This window comes from Bolinopsis microptera, chromosome 7, assembly GCF_026151205.1.
Source record: "Bolinopsis microptera isolate Bmic1 chromosome 7, MBARI_Bmic_1.0, whole genome shotgun sequence".
NCBI classification, from domain to species: domain Eukaryota; kingdom Metazoa; phylum Ctenophora; class Tentaculata; order Lobata; family Bolinopsidae; genus Bolinopsis; species Bolinopsis microptera.
Window position 1 is genome coordinate 2735879 of NC_087078.1, and position 11072 is coordinate 2746950.

The 11072-nt window shown below is 39.7% G+C and overlaps 1 protein-coding gene across 3 annotated transcripts; it reads left to right on the forward strand.

Moving 5' to 3' along the window:
- Positions 1-2204: 2204 nt before the first annotated feature.
- On the forward strand, positions 2205-10553 carry LOC134818107 (uncharacterized). Of its 3 annotated transcripts, none has more exons than XM_063827526.1 (7): positions 2211-2461; positions 2653-2729; positions 4478-4614; positions 5070-5173; positions 5329-5495; positions 9427-9637; positions 10086-10173. In XM_063827526.1, exons 1-6 carry the CDS (start codon positions 2245-2247, stop codon positions 9631-9633), a joined length of 909 nt encoding a protein of 302 aa, XP_063683596.1. In that variant the 5' UTR covers positions 2211-2244; the 3' UTR covers positions 9634-9637; positions 10086-10173. The 3 variants fall into 3 exon arrangements, with proteins under 3 accessions (XP_063683599.1, XP_063683596.1, XP_063683597.1); XM_063827527.1 differs by having other exon boundaries at positions 2671-2729; XM_063827529.1 differs by lacking the exon at positions 9427-9637 and having other exon boundaries at positions 2205-2461; positions 10086-10553.
- The last annotated feature ends 519 nt before the right edge of the window (positions 10554-11072 follow it).

Genomic DNA, 11072 nt, shown 5'->3' on the forward strand with positions numbered 1-11072 from the left:
CCAAAAGCCTAAGAAACCACTTGGTCCAGCAGCAACCATCAGACCTCTCACCCTCTCAAACTGCTCCAGAAAATTACTGTCAATGATTACCCTAAAACGTATCCAAGGCAAGCTAGATCAGTACACCGGTCCTACACAAAGTGCTTACAAGAGAGGTAGAAGTTGTGGCGATATAATTTGGTCTCAACGTATGCTAACCTCAGTGGTACTTAGAAAGCATTGGAGCTACCACAGAATGAGTATAGACATGTCAAGTGCCTTTGACACCATCAGCAGAGAAACAGTACTCAATGTTCTTGAAGATGCTGGCTGTACTAGTGATGAAATTAGGATGGTACGGCTCCTACTATCAAACACAGTGTTGAAAGTAAAAGTCAATAATACTGTATCAATTGAGTTCCAAAGCACAACTGGAGCATTTCAAGGAGATGCACTATCAGGTAATCTATTTACTGTTGTTGAAGCCGCTGCACTTATTCACCTCAGATCTGTACTCTCCCAAGTATCATCAACACCTTACCCAGTGAATCATCCAATCCCTAATCCTCCTATCTCAGAAGAATTCATGCCACTCGAAACAGGATACTCTGATGATATTGACTTTAATAACACTGAACTTGCTCCACTCAAAGAAATGCTTCCTATCGCTAAAGATATATTCCAGCAGTGGGACCTTCATATCAATTCTTCCAAGACTGAATTTGTCCATTTTTATTTAGCAGATCCTAAACCCACTGTTAAACGCAAGGTGATTGTTGGAAAAGTGTATAGAGGTGATGAAGAGTGGCGCTCTAACAAAACTTTAGGATCGTTGATGTGCACTGTTAAGGATATCAAGAATCGAATATTCCTTGGTAATGTTGCCTTTAGTAAATTTCAGAAAGTTTGGATGAAGAGCAAGATTTCAGTCCAAAGGAAGATCAAAATCTACGAGGCACAAGTAGTCTCTATTCTACTCTACAACTGCAACTCCTGGGCTGCACCACTAGCTTCGTTGAATGAACTTGATATTGCTCATCGCAAACACCTCCGAAGAATCCTCAACATCAGATGGCCTACTGGGGTTATTTCTAATGAGGCACTCTATGCTCGTTGTTATGTCACTCCCTTGTCTGTGAGAGTCTCTAAGTTTCGATGGAGAATGTTAGGACATATCTTAAGAGGACAGGAAGACTCACCAGCATACACCTCTATGTTATTTGCTATAAATTCTGATATTTTTATGGAAGGGAGACGGGGTAGACCATGTTTAAACTTATTAGATGTTATTAGAAAAGACTTGACTAGTAGAAATCTTGATATTAGACTTAAGAATTTGACTGATTTCGAAGACCTTAGATTTTTAGCTTTAGATAGGGAGGAGTGGAAGAAGTTAGAAGATGGTTGATGTTTTTGTTTTCTTTTTTATGCGTTTTGATATCTATAAGGTGCCTAGGATGCTCTTTTAAAGAGATATTTCGTACTTTGAAAGATTTACTACTACTACTACTATCTACAGTTGGAGTCACAGCATTTTCAGCCCGCAAAGTTAGCAGAGTTTGTGGAATAAGCAGAATATGACTTCGACAGACTTGGTTCAAAGCATCTATTTGATAGACAGTGATTGTGGATTGTGGAAGAGTGGGTCTTGACATAATGAGTGCAGGGTAGTGTCAATGAGGCAGAAAACCATCACTTATATAAGTTGGCTGATCTGACAGACTCTGCCAAAAACTTCACGAGTCTGCCTTTTCTATCCACAATCTTTAATCTGTAGTGAACAAGAATAACCTTGACCTTCATATTGTCTGCCTGTGGCGCCTATATTAATTTATTGTTTGTGTTTCTAAACACAAACATGTACACATGTCCTCTACAAACCACTAACCATCCTACCTACCTGCCGATTTGCAGTAATTACAAGTCTTACTACAAACATGCACAGCTTATCAGTTCTATCTGAACATCAGATAGACTGATAAGGTGAACATTTAAAACTTTGCAAAAGCTAGAGTAATTCACTGCAACTATTTTAAATTCTTATTTTTCAAGAAACCTGACTCAATCCATTTATCGTTTTCTCACAATCTCATAAAAAATATCTGAAGCATAAAGAGAGTTACATTGCACTGTACTTTAACCCTTGTAAGAGGGCAGTGAAGGATAACGCTGCTACATCCAGTTCCTGCTAATTTTCACCTTTCTAAACATACCACCCATATGCCAGATGGAACAAGTATGATGTAGAAGTAAACATACTCAAACATGCCCCTGGTAAAAGGAACGAGATCCCGACTCTTCACAGGGTCCAGTCACCCTCGTCCTCCCTACATAACAGAAGTGGAGAAACTACAAGATGCTCTGGTGAGGAGTGAGCATGAGGTGCTGAAGATGAGGGAGCAGATGGAATTCCTGGCATTCCTTGTCCGGAGGGCGTGGCAGGGTGATAAGGCCGCCATGTCTGATGTTGCTTCAATTGTTGGTTGGTGAAAATATTTTTGAGTAGAACTTTATTTTAACGTTCACTTTACCGAATCATAGCTGTCAAATCGGAATATATATGTCCAGCAAAATTATCCTCAAGTTTCAACTTATCTTTTTGATCTAGACTTTTGTTTATAAAATATTATACTTGATTCGAAAATTACAATTTGTTCACAACTTTCCTTTCAGGAAAAAATAATCTTTCAGGTTGTGAAACGTCCTCCGTTCAAGAAAACCTCGCACTAATTACTGACAAGGACGAATCTGTGAGTCGCCTGTTAAATTATTTAAACTTTTAAGAATGCTTTTTTTCAAATCCAACGTCATGCATCATCACTTATGATTTCAAAGCACATTGTTTATCCCTTCAAAGGTCATTGTTTGTGCTTTAAAAATATCGGTTACTCTATCATTATTATCGGCATTCTCGTGTTGATACTTTAAAACAGTGCCCAATAATGTGACATTGTCCTTACTGAGTATGATAACAACAAACCTTACTTAAAATAAACTTAATAAACTTAATAACGTAATATACAGTGTTTATATTATTATGACACTGCACGGCGTTCATCAGAGAATTTATTAGCAGTTAACACAGAATTCGAATCCTACGCGACGGTATTATCAGGATAATTAACTCAACTCGACATTTGAGTAGCATTCCTACCTACGGTTGCCATGGTAACAGATACATGCTCAGTGCTCTTACTGTAATATGAACGTAGAGTCCTCTTTACTCACTCTAATATATCTGAGAACTAATATAATCAGTGATGAATTTGTTTGTAAATGGTCGCCCATTAAAAGACGATTATATCCAAATATTGACATGCAATCCTGGCTGATTGTAGTTACAGTGATTAGTGATATATTTTATCTAATACAGTAGATCCTTCCAGTGTCTCATAAAATTACAATTGTTCTCAAGCAACGTTGTTCTCAGCTAATTGACTGATGATATCTATCGTATTGAATGTTTTCTGCATAAAATACTGATAATATCATAATACTACTACTAGCGTAACCCCTGCCTATGGCCGGGACTTCATTATCGCAGTTGAAATGCAAAAGTATAAACCCGCCTATTATATTCTCATATTCGAAAACACACATTACATTTTCGTAGTTAAAACGGTGCGAAAGTATGAACTCGCTCTGTCCAAACACACCGCAATTTAATTCTGAGTGCCCAAATTACAAATTATTACTACGTATTTTATAGTAATACTTGATAGGCAATCTTGAAGTCCCCTGTCAAATTACCAAATTATATAGCAAATCTATTATAAGGGGGAGAGAGCGAGAGTGGGAGAGAGGGAGAGTAAGTGAGACACTTTAGTATCACATTTGGGTCACAAAATGATCAATTAAACCACTTACCACCGACCGATTTAAAAAACCTTAATCATTTGGCTTGGTCAGAGTTTTGTCGGCACTATACCGAAAAAATCAGCCCCGTAACTCTTACCGTTTTCTTGATTAAGCCGTTCGGAAATTACACGCCATCGAACGAACGAACGAACACACATCTAGAGATTATTAGTATAGACTTTAGCAGGGTAGTGTTGGTTATGTGCCTAACCTGGTGAGCACAGTGGATATCCTTGCTGTACGGCTAGTTAAACAAGGAATTGAAACTGTGGGGCTCCGTGCAGACCAACCTACCTGTGGCTAAAGCTCTAATATACAAAAACAATACATGATCTGTGACCAAATAAGATCTCTGAGATTTGACCACTAAATCATATGATTACATTTGATAACGGAAATACGACTATATCGGATAACAACCTATAATAATTAACTAATTAATTAACTAATTAACTAACTAATTAACTAACTTATTGACTAACTAACTAATTAACTAACTAATTAACTAGCTAACTAACTAACTAACTAGCTAACTAACTAACTAACTAACTAACTAACTAACTAACTAACTAACTAACTAACTAACTAACTAACTAATTAATTAAATAATTAATTAACTAATTAACTAACCCTTCCTCAGTGTGACGGTGAGCAGTGGGCTAACATGGTTGAGAGGATGTTGTGGGTGGAGAGACAGAGAGACGCAGAACAAGTCAGCACAGTCAAACTGGCGGAGCGAGAGTGCATGTTGGAGGGAGAACTAGAAAATCATTCCCCGTAAGTAACGACCAGAGGATAGTATCTCTAGTATATCTCAAGATATCATCTTCTGATCTGGTTTCTGAGTGGTAGGATTTAAGACGCTTAAAGATTTAAGATGATGATTGGCGATCCAATTTTAACAATTGCTGCTGCTTGACATGTGATTTGACAACTAATCTATTGGAAATTATTTTTGCACATCAAGATAATTTAAATGTCACGGGGGTGTCCCACTGAAGGGATTTAAACATTTCCTCATCTAATATCCATTGTCAGTTGTCAAGGTATCTGTTCGTTCTTTTGTTGAGACGATGTTTTTTCGTTAGCTCTTTGTCGATGGTTTGCTCCTAGTCTATACTCTATTTTATAAAAAGGGTCATTTATCATAGAAAACGACCGTCATACTTCCCGTTTAGAAATTCTTTGTTTCTTAAGACGACAAGATACTAATTTGACTCTTCTACTCTTAGGGTATTTTCATCGTACCTAAATAAGCCCCGAGGAAACTTCCGCCAGAAAGCTCGGGCAAAATCAGCCGCACCTTCAAGAAGCAACATACCTCAGATAAAATCAAGTACGAATTTAAATCATAAATTTTAAGCTAATTTCTCAATTATCTGAAGCTCATTACACTTTATGTTGCATTTGTACACGAAGAGAAACACACAATTAAACTTTAGTTTTACTTAATAAGAATGATGTTCACGTGTAATTATATCCTGTTTTCAGGTAACAATCTCATGAGCAAACCCCCGAGTGCCCCCCTGACCACGCCTCGCCAAAGTCCTAGTACCCGTCCCCGCTCCGCACCTGCTCCTAAGAAGTTAGCAGCCAGCAGTTCCGTCAGTGTTCATGGTAGTGAGGTTATGATAGCCCATACTCCGACCAACAGCAAGGTTTATATCGTTAATTAATTATTATTTTTCTTATCACATTTATCATCATTTACATTACATTTACAATACATTTACTCGAACAAGCCTTAGACCATGTTTACTTGCTTCCCGCTTCTTTGACTCATAAAATGTTGTCTCGTATAAGTAACTGTGTCTTGAATTATACAAGTAACGTTTTTTTTTTTTTTTTTTTTTTTTAAAGAGAGGCTGGGCCTGGTTGGCCCACGAGAGGATAGCATATGGATGCTTTGCCTACCTCTGGGGTATGGCAGTCCTGTGGGAGGATGCCAGCGGAATCAAGATGTGTAATCACGGATGATGGTAAGTGTTGTGGGGTGTGTTATAGATAAACGGTTAGGTGGTGGTTGAGTGTGGAAGAGAGGGGCGAAACAAGACGGCGTTAAAGTAGTCGCTATGTTACACCTGTCTGGTCCAACTCCTCCGGCACCACTAAGCGTTTAGTGTGGTTTGTAAAGTTGACAATGGTGGAGATGTGTTGGTTGTCGAATATGTCATTGACAGAGAGGTAGTAGTCCCGGAAATATTGACCTCTTATTTGGGCAATAGCCGGGCACTGTCCGAGAAAGTGTGAGACAGTCTCCTCTCCGTCGCCGCATTTTGGACAAGCACTTGTGTCTGATTTGTGGATGGTGTGTAGGTGTTTGTTGAGGCCACAATGTCCCGTGATGAGGTGCACTGCAGTTCTGTAATTTTGTCTGTTGTTGCTGAGTGTAGTGTTGAGATTTTTGATGATGTTGATGTTTTTATGTCCAAGTGTCAGTTTAGTGTGTCTGGGACCATTAGTAATCCATGATTCTTGATTAAGTTTTGTGACTTTGTCGTTGATCAGGCGTTTGATGTAAGATTGTGGAATTGGGCAATTCAAAGTGGATTCACTGGTTGTGCCATTTTTGGCCAGCTCGTCTGCTTTTTCATTACCCCACAATCCGATGTGTGCTGCTATCCATCTGATCTCTAAGGTGTTAGTGGATCCGAGTGTATTGAGGGTGTCGTAGCAGTCTCTAGTGGTTCTACTCCTCGTTGAAGGTGAGGATATAGCTTGAATAGAGGAGAGACTGTCTGACCATATGATGATATGTGTGTTTGTGTAAGTTGATAGATATTTACAAGCTTCGATGATGGCAGTGAGTTCAGTTTGATAAACGGTGCAATAATCAGGAAGCTTGAATGATCTTTCATCTAGTGTAGTGTTGTTGTTGTCTGTGGTGATAATATAACCAGCCCCGCTACCTGAGTCTGTGCGTGACCCGTCTGTGTAGCAGGTGATGGTTTCACTGGGGATGTTGTCGATGGTGTTTTGGAGTGAGCCTCTATATTCAATGTTGTCAGCTCCAGGAGTGGTGACCGTGAAGCGTCGTTCAAGCATCATGGTTGGTATAGATAGGTCTCTCTCTGCTTTGGGTGGTATGTTGAGGTCTACCATGAATTGTTTGTTGATAGTGGTGTGAGTTGTGATGGTACCTTTTCTGGGGGCGATAGTTTCGAGGGTTAGGCTTCCATATGCTTGAAGCCTGGCTGTGCCCTTTGCTGCTTCACCTCTCAGGAAAAGTATGATATCTGGAGCGTTAGTGAGGTGGTTCAGTGCGATGAAGGGAGTACTAGGCATGGCACCAGACATCATTCTCAATGCCAATGCCTGAACTCGTTTGAACTTCCTCGCGTTGGTGTCTGTTTGGGTTGCCCTAATCCATATACTACAGCAGTATGATAGAATAGGTCTGATGACAGCGGTGTACATCCATTTGCATGTTTTAGGGCTCATACCCCAAGTGGGGCCGACAGCTCTTCTACATTGCATAAGGGATGCCGTAGCTTTTTTGGTGGTATTGGTGATATGTTCATTGAAATTGAGCTTGCTGTCGAGGGTCACTCCTAGGAATTTGGCAGATTTGGATAGACCTATAGTGGTGTTACCCACCACCACAGGTCTAAGTGTCCATTTCTTATTCCAGGTAAACATGACTATTTGTGTTTTGAGTGCGCTTATGGATAGATCTTTGGTTTGGCACCATTTTTCTATTGTGTTGATGGTTTTGCGTGTTCTGTTCCAGATGATGTCTAAATCATTCCCCTCCGCTAGAGAAAGCAGATCATCTGCAAAAGCTTGCAGATAACCTGGTATGTCTCTTGCGGTGTAGGCCAGGAGATCATCGACTACCAGGTTCCAAAGGAAAGGGGAAAGGATGCCACCTTGGGGGCACCCTCTCCGGATCCGAACCCTTTTCGACTTATCCTTATGATTTAATGTGATGAATCTGTTAGTTACCATGTTGATGATCCATTGTGCTGTGGCCGGGTCCACTTTCGTGGTCTTGATAGCGTCAGAAATAGCCTTGAAAGAGACATTATCAAAAGCTCCCTCTATATCTAGAAAGACTCCTAAGACATATCCCTTCTTAGCTATCCTGCGCTCGATGGTGTGAGTAACTTTATGAAGGGCTGCTTCGGTTGAACATCCCTTTTTAAAGCCAAATTGTCGTTTGTTGATGTCTTTAGCGATATTAAGGTCGTGTTGCATATGCCACAGTATCACCTTCTCCTGTAGTTTTAACATCACAGGAGAAAGGGTGATAGTGCGAAATGATTTTGGTTGGTTGTAGTCAGTTTTTCCAGGCTTTGGGAGAAAGATTCCAAGGGATTCTTTCCACAAAGTTGGAATGTGTTGGGTTTCATGATTTTTTGTCATAATGGTTCTGGTGATGTCTTTGATGTGTGTCCAAGCTTTCTGTATGATGATAGGTTTGAGGGTGTCGGGTCCAGCAGCTTTTAACGGATCAAAGGATTTAAGAGCCTCCTCGATTCTGTCTGGGCTGTAGATGGTATTGAGTAAGGTGGTGGTGATTGGTAGAGGTCCAGGTGGAGGCACTGGCGGGTCAGTGACACTATCCTTGAAGTGGGTTTGTGTCATGACCTCCAGTGTCTCCTCTGCATTTTTGGTGATGTCTCCGTTTGGTTTGTAAACGGCTTCTAGTGTGTGCTTGTTGTCGTTGCAGGATTTCAGAATCTTGTTCATCCTTCCGGATTCCTTAACAGACTCTGTTTCCTGACAAAAAGTTCTCCAGGCATTACGCTGGGAGTTGGATATAAGTCTGTTGTATTGTTTGTTGCTCTCTCTAAGAGCGAGCCACAGGGCATCAGTTTTCTTTTTTCGGGCTGTAATCAGTTTTTGTCTTATTCCCCTCTGTGCTTCCTCTACTTCTCGAGTTAGCCAGGGGGGTATACAAGTAACGTGTCAATAGGTATAGTAGTCAGAATGTGGGACAAAACTTTGATTGGAGTTGAACACAATAAAACGGTTGTAGAAGCCACATTACACCACAAAATGTGAGCGCTAACTGTGCAGTGCGCTTTTAAAACCACAGTTTTGCAATTTTACTTAGCAATTCATGCGTTATTCAATTGAAATATGCAGGAGCATTGAATATCCAATTGCAACTACCTATCAATTGTTTGTGGCGTTTCTGCAGAATTGAATATTCAACAGTCAATTGCCACAAAATGTGATTCAGCGACCATTAGACGCACATTTAGATGCACTATTGATCATTAGTCTGACGAACAGCTGTGCCAAATATTACAATAATTGAACAAACATAATAATAGATAATGGTGGAGACTTGAACCATATTTGTTTTTGACACGTGATCAATAAACAAGTCGGACTTGCGACCAGACTACTCTCACGAACAGGACCCAATAATTGAGCTCATCATTTTCTAACACGTTGCAGTGAGAAGATGTACTAAAAAATATGATATAGAAATGATAACCAATAGACGACGTAAACCGATAATTTCACTGAAAAGTCGGACACGTGATCATTTTTAACCAATAAACTAGTGGGAACTCGGACACGTGATAATTTTTAACCAATAAACAAGCCGGACGACTAAAAGTAACCAGTAGACAGATTGGTAGGTGTCAGAAACACATCTACAACTGCTCCTGTCCCGTTCTGCGCTACAACCAGGAGGCCGCGTGGCACACCACCACACGCTTCGGCGTGCCAACCAGCGCTCAACGCTGGGCCGATGAGGGCAATTTGCAGTTTGGAATGCAATTACTTAAAGAGAAAGACCAGTTAATGGTTGCAATTTTGTGTGCTTCAGGGAAATAATAAGGTCAGATATTTGTCACGTTGCCGGAGCCTGTATAACATTATCAGCTGAAATAAAACCGACCGTTTTAAAAACTTCTTAACTGGTTTACGTGGAGTTTTAACATCTGCGTACAGCCTTCAGTCATTATGCGTGTTTTATTGTGTTGATTTTCAATCGAAAGTTTTGATAAGCGTGTGATGCATGATGTTCGTTCATTAAAATTTGAATATTGCTTGACATATTTGATCTTATTGCTCGTACAGTCTGTAGCAATTACTTACGTTCGCATAATACAAGTATCATCAAAGAGCTGCTGTATGGTATTCTTCAAGCTTTATCTTACACTGAATTTCAGCATTATCGTTTAAAAACAGATGAATCACGATAAATATGGAACATACATTATCATGTAGTTCTATGTCATTTATTCTGTGCAGCGCACCAAATTGAACAAACTTGATCATTTCAGGTTACACGATCAAAGTTGGGTGCTAAGCAACTGAGAAAATCATACTACCTCCAGAAGAGACTGGGTATTCCTGATGAGGCTATAGTGCTGTGTTGAGCTGCACTACAACACGTGACGTGACACGTGCTTTACAACAGCACGTTCGTAGCGGCTTCAGGTTGAACTGTGTCTTCGATTGATAACCATCACATCAAGTTGAGTTTTGAAACCTAGTTTTGCTTTTTAAGGAAAAGGACATTTGAAGAATGCAAAGTGGTTCAGTAGTGGAGAAAAATTATTATTTTCGACTGTTTCGTTTGCGAGAAATTAGCTATCCAAATCCTTTGAAGTTGTAATCAGAAAATAATTATTTTGATAGGCATGATTTTCTTTTAGTATTACCTGTAATGTGATTCTAAATTTGACTTTTTTTTTCTATAGATACTTTTATAAAAACTGCTTCTGTTGATATTATACAGCTTTGCCTTATTGGAATTGTATAAATCGTCATAAAAAGGTGCAATAATATCGAATCATTTCTAAACTGTGTTACCCGAATTGGAAATATGAAATCTGAATAAACGAAATTAAATTTGATGACTATCGTATTACACATAACGACCATTCACATATGTTACCAGGAAGTTGAAAAATTCATCTCATCTTACCTTTTTCCGTCTTGAATTAACAAAGTTTTTTGGGGACCTCCGTTCTCCGGAATGTCAAGTCAGAAAATGCGCCTCACTATGAGGCGTGCATGTAATGGAAATGGTAGCTACGACTTCAGCAGCCATCGCCAAACGAGAAAGTAGTGATCTACAGAGCGCAATCCTGTCGCGCGCAGCACGTTGTTTACCATATTTGGGGCATTTCGTGGATACCTTGACAACGCAACCAGGTTTTCTGATCTGGTGGCTGATTCAAAAGTGGGCTGATTCAAGAGTGACCATTTCAAAGCATTGATCAAATTCAGACTATCCGATATTCATTCTAGCCTTAATCCAAATA

Excerpts from the sequence above, each read along its gene's own strand:
- LOC134818107 (XM_063827526.1), top strand. The coding sequence starts at position 2,245 with ATGCCCCTGGTAAAAGGAACGAGATCCCGACTCTTCACAGGGTCCAGT. Across the intron at positions 4,615-5,069 it reads GAACTAGAAAATCATTCCCC|GGTATTTTCATCGTACCTAA; the intron begins GTAAGTAACGAC and ends TTCTACTCTTAG. Across the intron at positions 5,174-5,328 it reads CATACCTCAGATAAAATCAA|GTAACAATCTCATGAGCAAA; the intron begins GTACGAATTTAA and ends TCCTGTTTTCAG.